An 8,715-nucleotide genomic window follows, 5' to 3' on the forward strand; every position below is an offset into this window, starting at 1 on the left:
GCCACGATGGCCAAAGGCAGCATTTAATTTTTATTTCAGGGAAAATGAGATGGAAAAAGGACGAAGCGACAAAAAGACGGTCGGGGATCATAAAGATGCGGGGATCAAACATGCGATGCATAATGGGTAATGGTATCTCAAACAATCAAAACCCATGAAGGGAAACAAAGTTAGGGCAGGCATTATCGCTGGATCGGAGGCCAAGGATGGCAAAAAATTCGGATAGAATATAGATAACTTACATATTTTACGAAAGTATAACAACAAGCCTCACTTTTTAAAATAGATTTAAGATCGGTTACCACCTTTTTCCCATAGTGTGTAGAGCCTTCCGGTCAGATCCCGGGAACGCTAAGAAACACTGTCAATACGGACTGTCAACTGTCAATTTGTTCTTCAATTTTCTTAACGTGGTGTGAAGTGTCTGCATCCATTTGCTTCGCTCGGGAAAATCAAGAAAAAGCTAACTAACCGCACACAGAAATGGCCGATGAGTACTTTTACGGTAAGTGTTCGATCGTTTCTACCGATTAAGCTATTGGGCCGTACTGGTGCGACGGTATTTCGAGAGTTTTCCAGCGCGTACTGTGAGTGAAAAAATGCCGCCAACCCACAGCAGGCACGCACCGCGTTCGCCAATGTCGTCGTACCCGCTTGGGTCTTTTCACAGACAAAAAGCTCCGTCTGGGCCTTTTTTGCTCGCGCACGAACCGCGCTTTCTCGGTCAGAATTTCAAGCCGCACGATGGTGCACCATTATTCGCGGTTATGGCGGGTCTAGCCATTTCCATGCTGCCGCACAAAAACCAAGGCGGCGTTAAGCAACTGCAAGCCGCTTTGTGTGCGTGTTCGTCAAGTTGGCAATATCGCCATTAGTTACCGGCCTTTGTGCTTCTTCATACGCCGGCTTTAACGCGTGCCGCGGATGGTGTGCGCCCGGAACGAGCTCGAGTCGCTTGGTAACGGAGTCTAGTAAATATTCCTAGCATGCGTTTGGGAAAAAGCGCATCGTCACTACTGTACGATAGAACGTTCTCTTTTCCCGGCATTTTGTTTTCCCATTTCCATCCCTGATCAGCCCTGGCGAGTGACGCACGGTCAAGCAAGGGGTGAATCAAGCCGCGGCACTTTTTCAATGCCGCGTTTTTTATCGCTTCGCTCGGAATATCGGCTTCCCCTTTCATGCGCTCGCCCTCTTCGGAAAGGCGCGCGTTGGTAGCACACGGACGCGAATACACTGCGTACGGTGAGCTTATTGTGTGCGTGCATCGTGTGCATGTGTGCCTGTATTGGTAACGGGCCTTTTTCGTTTTTGTTTACTTCATCCTGTTCCGCTTTGCATTCGCGCTGCCCTGCTGCCTGTCAGAAAACATGGCCTTAAATTGTGTGTCCCGGCAGCAATGGCGGCGCTTGTTCTGTGATTCAATTTTGCAAAGTCCCAAATAGAAATTTTTGTTAATTTCAGTACGGTCGGCGGTTGCGACGCTTTTAGATTTAATCTAACCAACGATTGCAAAAATTACTCGTCCACTTGCAGGAGCGACCCTGAAGGAGGGCAACAAAACAGTGGCATGGGATCCGGAGAACAAGTCCGATGAGTACCCGAGGACGCACAAGCTGGTCATCAAACAGTGCATCCTGGGCCACGAAGCGGCCGCCGACGAGTACAACGTTGTGCAGGTGGAAACGATGACGATCCGCGACACCCTTCGCATTCCTATTGCCGTGCTGAAGGTGGGCGAGACACGCCAGTGCCGCATGGACCTGGAGTTCTCCGATGCGCCCGTCACCTTCACGTTGATCGAGGGCAAGGGTCCGGTACACATCCACGGCCAGCATTTGCTCGGCTCGCTGGTGGAGGAGTTCGAGGACATGGAGGAGATGGAGGAGGAAGTACTGGACGAGGAGGAGGCGGACGAGGATGAGGACGAGGACGGTGCATCGGCCAAGAAGAAGCCAAAGCTGACCAACAACTCCAAGGGCAAACCGGGCGGCGCTCCGGGTGGTCCGGCTGGCAGTAAAAACGAAAACTCCCGGAAGAGGAAATAAGCAGCCCGGCGGACAACCAGTTCAACAAGAGCCACCGGCGGCGACGTCATTCCTCTCACATTCATATTATGTATTACACACCGTAAAAACAAAAACAAAAACTATCACGAGCAGAGTTAGCATCAGCAGGACACGCACAGAAGTCGCAGTCAGTCAGCCATCATCCGGTCAGAATCAAACAACAGCCGGGGAATCAAATCAATCCACCATTTCATGCAACAACAACACGTATTCTTTTGCCAAAATCCGTTCTTTGCTTCGCTGTGCCATCGATCGGCGTACTTAGAATAAGTACAACGGAGAAAGATAGAGAGAACTCGGAATGCCGTTCGCGTGGTACGGCGAATGCAGGGGTTTCAGTTTCCTTTTCATATGCTCGATGTTTGAAGAGTTCAATGTAAAAAACAATGTCAGGAAGTGAGTTCCTGTGTAACTAACCTCCTAACGAGAGTACATTTCTACTACGAATACCGGCTATCTGAATGTGCCCCCCGCGTGGAATCTGTCCCGTCTGTCTAGGGCCAGCGGTGCGCAGCGGTTGAGTTAATTGAAACTAAGCAAGACAAACTGTAATAAGTAATGAAAGAAATAATAACAAACACATGATGGTAAACTCCGAACGAAGATTCTCAGTGCACCGCGCGGACAGTCTCGATTTATTTCGAAGGAGCCTCTCCTATGTCCCGTTTAATCTTTTGATTCCTGTGTGCGATTGTCCACGGATTGTGTTTGTCGCTTCAATTCTCCATTCGGAAAAGAAGGTTCACCAGGCCTTTCAGATCGGGCCAGGGCTTGTGGACGTTCAGTGATTGTGCGTCACTGCAAACCAGATGCGTGTAGGGCTCTGTGGTCGAAAAAATGTATGTGACCGGCAAACAACAATAAAAAGTACCATGAAATTCCGGGAAAATCCAGCCAAATCCACGTGGTCGAACTTGAAGGTCGTGATTTTTGTCGAGAAAACAGAATGCACGGCGAAGCAACAGAAGCCAGAGGGATCGCGCCGTAGGTTCTAAAAAACGGTTAATAATTCGAAAAATGTGGATCCGAAATGTGCTCTCTCCCCGAGGATCGAACGCGATTTAATGCATACAGTCCGTGTGAGGTAATGACACAATAAAAGGAATTCAAGGAAACGAAGAACGGAATTGCTATTTACTGAGCTTTCGCTCGGTTCCGATGACTGAGTTCTTTGAGCATACATTTAGGCTGAAAGTTGCACAGCGCAAGATCTCCGTTTGGAAGCGCAAGATCTCCGTTTGGAAGCGCAAAACCGAAAGACAAATTAACTATCGCCCGTCCGTTTCAATAACTTTATTTCATAGGCAGATTGTGAGGTTTCGGTAAAGACGTTCCGCTTCCCGTTCAATCGCACGGGACGATATGGCACCTTCTTTTAGAATCTGTGTACCGGAGTTGGAACAATTACCGCTTGTATGGTTTTGTAGGCAATTCACCGTGTGACTCAGAGATAGATCGTTACACTTGATTCGCTCGGGCTCTGCTTCTGACTCTGCGCCATGATAATTTAATAATTTGGAAGCCAGAGAAGCCAGGTTATGTTACCCCACTTTGGGGGGTTTGCTTGTGCTACTTTTGATTGCATTCTTTTGTTCGTTCGCTTTAAATTCTACTGCAAACATTTTGCTACACACCTTGCTGCTTTGTCTACTGAAGGAACTCGTACTAATGGAACATGGGCAGGTTGCGATGGTGCTACGATGCAAAAGAAGGCCTAACTCGATCTATCATACTTCCGCTTCGCCTACTATGGTTCATGGAGCACTAGACCCTACGCTGTTTCGAAGCACATGACAAGACATTGCCATTGGTGCGTTGCTACCTTTGCATTTAAACTATCTGCCGACTTGCGGCTTGTTACGGGCAGTTTGTGTTGGCTTCCTGCGCGCCTGAGTTATTAGTTTGAACATCCTAAAATACGTGCCACGTACCATAAAATTCGAAAAATAACGGGTACGATAAAATCGCTTTATTTGGTAATTTTGCTTTGCGAAATGTGCGACTAACGCTTTTGATAAGGTTTTTTTATTCAACTAAACAAAACAGGAGCTAAAACCACAATGAAAACAAAAACATAAATCCCTACATTCTATGTGGCTCCACATCGGGGGCAGAACTGTGGCTTTCTTGCAGTGTTACACCGGTAATCTGCATTCTGGGTGTACTCGGCGCAGATGTTAGGCGCCCAAGCCCAATTGCTTTCGAATTCCCACAAACCTTCCAAGAACGCGCTGTGGTCTGCGGTCTGGCGCAAGGAAGTAATGACTGGTGGGGTCTCACATCGACGAACTGGTCGTATTGCTGTCCGGCACGGAGACGGTTGTTTCGAGCACGTAGACGAGATAGCATCTTAGTTCGGTGATGGCATCGTCTTCAGACGCTCGAAGGCTGCCTTCTCGAGGGTTTCCCGGTGGTTGGGATGAGCGATCTGAATCAGAGCGTACGCACGCTGGCGCAAGCTGCGACCGAAGAGGTTAGCAATACCGTACTCGGTGACAACATAGTGCACGTGCGCACGGGAAGTGACCACACCGGCACCTGGAACGGAGCAGAAAATCAATGAAGGAAATTTGCATATTTTGCCCTAACTTTCTGTGACCCGACAACTTACCCGGCTTTAGAATGGGAGCAATCTTGCTCTCACCCTTGTTGGTGGACGATGGCAGTGCAATGATCGGTTTACCCTTGCCATCGAAACCTTCGGCCGCACCGCGGATAAAGTCCACCTGACCGCCGAAACCGGAGTACATACGCGTGCCGATCGAATCGGCGCACACCTGCCCGGTAAGGTCGACCTCGATGGCCGAGTTGATGGCCGTCATTTTGGGATTCCGTGCCACGATGCCCACGTTGTTGACGTAGTTGATCTCGAGCATTTCTGCAAGAGAACCGCAATGCACGTTGTTACGTTCCTTTGGCCGATGGGAGGTACCTTCTACGCCGACCACTTACCGATGAAGGGATTGTTATCGACGAAGTCGTACAGCTTCTTGGTGCCGATCAGGAAGGAACCGACGATGCGGCCCCGGTGGAACGTTTTCTTGTCGTTCGTCACGCATCCCTTGCGCACCAGATCGACCACACCACCGGCAAACATCTCCGAGTGGATGCCGAGGTCCTTGTGGTTGTGCAGCGCGTTCAACACTGCGTCCGGGATGTTGCCGATGCCCATCTGCAGTGTTGCCCCGTCCTCTACCAGGTTCTCCGCGATCAACTTGCCGATCTTCGTTTCCACGTCGGACATTGCATGGCCACCGTGTTCGGGAAGCGGAATGTCCACGTTGACGGCATAGTCAAAGTGCGACTCGTGAATGATGCTGTCCCCGAAGGTCCGTGGCATCTGTTTGTTGACCTGGGCGATGATAACTTTCGAGTTTTCGAGCGCCGCTCGTACGCAATCGACGCTGGTGCCGAGTGTGCAGTACCCGTGGTTGTCCGGTGGCGAAACCGACACGATGGCCACGTCCGGCTGGATCAGCTTGCGCCTAAAGAGGAGCGGAATTTCGTGCAGAAAGATGGGCACGGCATCGCCCCGGCCATCGGCCACGGCGGCCCGCACGTTGCCACCCATGAAGAGCGATTTCGAGCGGAAGACATCCTTGGCCTCCGGCTTGCAGTACGAGGCCGGACCTTCGGTGTGCATATGCGTGACGGTAATGTCGCGCAGCTTGTTTTCGAGACCGTGCTTCGTCATCGCATCAAGAAGGTGAACCGGGGTGGCCGCAGCACCCTGCGCGAACACTACATCTCCTGGAAAGCGTAAGTTAGATAAAGAGGGGTTAAGTGAATGATTGAATAAAAGTTGTTTATGTGCCATCTTAAAGTAAAATATTCTTCATTAAGACACTGAAGTGATGGGAACTGGCTAAGAACACGGAATTAAGTAAACAATCCATCGTTCCGGCCCGATAAGAGTAATCTTATCGTGGTGATTATATAGAAAGGGGCAGCTAACTGGAAGAGGCGTTATCCCGAGGCTTTACGGGAAACATGTGGGGGCAAACCTTTCAAGGTACCGGTTCAGGGTTCATCCATTGACCATCGGACTTTCGAAAACCCAATCAATTGTCATCCTTTAAAGGGAACCATCCACACAAACGATAGTGTAAATCGTAAGTTATCAATAACAAGCATGTACGAAAATCAATCCTCCAATCCAAGTAGGCTTCTTGGATGTGCTAAAAGAAACTGAAGGTCGATGAAAATGAAACCCAAAAACTGTTCCAACGTCTTTGGCCTAAAACACGTGACAAAAGCTGAATGTAATGTTATCTTGTCGAAAACTGGGAAGTACACGGTCCATCTATGGGTTGCCAATTAGCTCACAACCCGTGCATTGTAGTGAGCACGGACGGGTCATAAATTAGAAGATTAACAATTAGTATGACAACCCCGTACGGTGACGCCACTTGGAGGCACCTTGGTTCTCCTTGGAACGGCTCAAACTTTATTCGTGTGAAGGTGGTTTGGAGGCCCACTAGCGACATTCGATTCGCATCCATTAACAACTACTACTACTATTCCCTCTGAACGGTCAGCAAGCGCCCGAGGTAATCATGTAATTGCCTTTCATTGGCCCCGAATGCAATTGATAAATGTATGCAACGGCGCAACCTTTACACAACCATCGCAGTATGCATCGCAAAATGCGGAGACTACTTGGATCAACGCTTCAACGTCCATCGTGTTGAACGTAGGTTTAATTAAAATTGAAATGTTTCAAGTTGTCCCTCATCTTAAAATGAACAAAGTTAAATGACATATTTTTCCTAAATGGCATTAATACATCGTCCTCGGCAAACACTTGCAATGAACCCAATTCTAAACTGGTTTTCTGGTGAGCTCAGGTTTTAGCTCTTCAAAGAATGTAAAATATGGCCCGACGAAGCAGCAGAACCATTGAAACCGGATTGGTCGGTTAATCCAGCCTCGTGTTTATGCATGCTAGGAACTAGTATTTCGTTCTATTCCTGGCCAGCTCCCGGTGCGTGGGCCGCCCCCAAGGGCACATGCTCACGCAAAGGGACCAGTGACCTAGAAACCTTCCGTAGCGGTGTTCCGCTGCTAGAATCAAACATAAATATAAACGTCGGTTTTTAAATCTCTCGTTCCTCGCTCGTTTACTTTGACCGCAAGCGTAATTCACGTGACATTGACATTCGAACCACTTTCGTTGGTTCCACATGATGTGTTGATTGGTTTCGTGTACAGCCAGACGCGATGGATTTCGCATGGGGAATGTAACTAGTTTGTGCGCTCCGCTTGGCTGCCTTATTGAGTTATCACGCAATTAGGAAGCCCACTTATCACATTGCTGTGAGCAGCACCTCTCTATCGGTCATGAGGCCGCTTTTGACTGTAGTCTGCCGACTTGTTCCGGACAGGCGAGCAATGTTCAGCCTACTAGGACTGGCGACTTTGATTGGTGGCAAACAAAAATGCACCGAAAGCATCACATACCCTAGCGACCCAATCGATTACAAAGTCCAACTGATAATCACTGTTTACGCGTCTCCCGGACATGTAAGAATGCTGTACCAGCGCAGCCAAGATGACCTTTGGCCGCCGAACGGTGACGCGAGGCAATTGTTATGTAGACACACCAAGCAGCACTTTTATCAATGCCAGACCGACCAGAGTACTGAGATTTCGTGGCCAATGACCTCGGCGCGGCTCATTTGAACATCCCCAGGCCCAAGTGAGGCGGCGCCGCGTTTGTGTCGGTGGTAAACGTCATCCGGTCCGGATGGTTAAAAAATGCGTAAAAATGCCCATCTTCGTGTGACGTCGAACGCAAGTGGCATAAACACCAAGCGCGTTGCGTAACGGCACTGCGTCCCGCACTCGTAATGGCCCTTTCCTGGTTCTAGCGGCGCACTAAAAGTCCTTGGCCAACAAGTCTATTCGGGGGCACCAATCGAGGGAGGCACCGTGTGTAGACAACTGATTCGACAGTCTTTCGTTTTTACCTGATTTAATCACTTTCACCGCTTCCTCGGCCGTGGTGTACTTCGGTTGCCGCTCAAGCGGTTGCGAGATTTGGTTCGAATAGGTGAAGAACGTCTTGGTTTGGGCTCCAGTTGCTTTGGGTAGCAATTGGTTGGCCGATTTCCGGGCGAGCCGTAGCGCCATCGACGACATGTTGTACGTTGTTTTTCTACTCGTTCGAAATGAAATCCTCCGAAGGGTTGTTCTGCGCTTCAAATTGCACTGCACTGCGGAACGGGCTTCTCCGGGTGAGGGAATTAACGAAGGGGAATTGAATTAAAGTCAACGCGACAAACGAAACCCCGACGCGAGGAGCACGACCTAGCGCGAGCAGGGAAAAGGGTGAATTGGCAAAAGAAATAGGCCGCCCGGCCCCGGCGCGAGCACTAATAAAATAACAAAAACGAAAACGAAGCGCAGCGATTGCACGACACACTCAAAGGACTCGTCTTATTTTCGCGTATACAACGTTGTTTAGTTTTTCGTATTACCGAGGACCGAATTACACTGAATTAATTTCGAATGACCAAAAAATTGCTTTATTCTCTCACGGTGTTTCGTCGCCTGTCGTCCTTAAACATCGCCGCCAGGCGATGTTTCTGTCACTGTCAAATTGCTCTCTGTCAAAACGACGCGTTACGTTACGCGTTTGTTTAAA

The 8,715-nt window shown here is 49.2% G+C and overlaps 2 protein-coding genes across 2 annotated transcripts; one reads left to right on the forward strand and one right to left on the reverse strand.

Annotated features, from left to right (window-relative positions):
* Positions 1 to 405: 405 nt before the first annotated feature.
* LOC131214215 (nucleoplasmin-like protein) lies at positions 406 to 2,674 on the forward strand. Its single transcript, XM_058208595.1, has 2 exons — positions 406 to 505; positions 1,537 to 2,674. The coding sequence occupies exons 1-2, from the start codon at positions 484 to 486 to the stop codon at positions 2,046 to 2,048; spliced, it is 534 nt and encodes a 177-aa protein (XP_058064578.1). The 5' UTR covers positions 406 to 483; the 3' UTR covers positions 2,049 to 2,674.
* Positions 2,675 to 3,347: 673 nt separating this feature from the next.
* On the reverse strand, positions 3,348 to 8,611 carry LOC131214216 (4-hydroxybutyrate coenzyme A transferase-like). Its single transcript, XM_058208596.1, has 4 exons — positions 8,039 to 8,611; positions 5,022 to 5,819; positions 4,681 to 4,947; positions 3,348 to 4,607 (listed from the first exon to the last, which is right to left on the reverse strand). The coding sequence occupies exons 1-4, from the start codon at positions 8,208 to 8,210 to the stop codon at positions 4,420 to 4,422; spliced, it is 1,425 nt and encodes a 474-aa protein (XP_058064579.1). The 5' UTR covers positions 8,211 to 8,611; the 3' UTR covers positions 3,348 to 4,419.
* Positions 8,612 to 8,715: the final 104 nt, after the last annotated feature.

The sequence above is a fragment of the Anopheles bellator genome, unplaced genomic scaffold, assembly GCF_943735745.2.
Source record: "Anopheles bellator unplaced genomic scaffold, idAnoBellAS_SP24_06.2 scaffold00277_ctg1, whole genome shotgun sequence".
In the NCBI taxonomy this organism is placed as follows: Eukaryota; Metazoa; Arthropoda; class Insecta; order Diptera; family Culicidae; genus Anopheles; species Anopheles bellator.

Coding starts and splice junctions, on each gene's coding strand:
- LOC131214215 (XM_058208595.1), top strand. CDS start 484: ATGGCCGATGAGTACTTTTACG. Junction 506..1,536: donor GGCCGATGAGTACTTTTACG/GTAAGTGTTCGA, acceptor GTCCACTTGCAG/GAGCGACCCTGAAGGAGGGC.
- LOC131214216 (XM_058208596.1), bottom strand. CDS start 8,210: ATGTCGTCGATGGCGCTACGGCTCGCCCGGAAATCGGCCAACCAATTG. Junction 4,948..5,021: donor CGATAACAATCCCTTCATCG/GTAAGTGGTCGG, acceptor GTTCTCTTGCAG/AAATGCTCGAGATCAACTAC. Junction 4,608..4,680: donor TGCTCCCATTCTAAAGCCGG/GTAAGTTGTCGG, acceptor GCTCCGTTCCAG/GTGCCGGTGTGGTCACTTCC.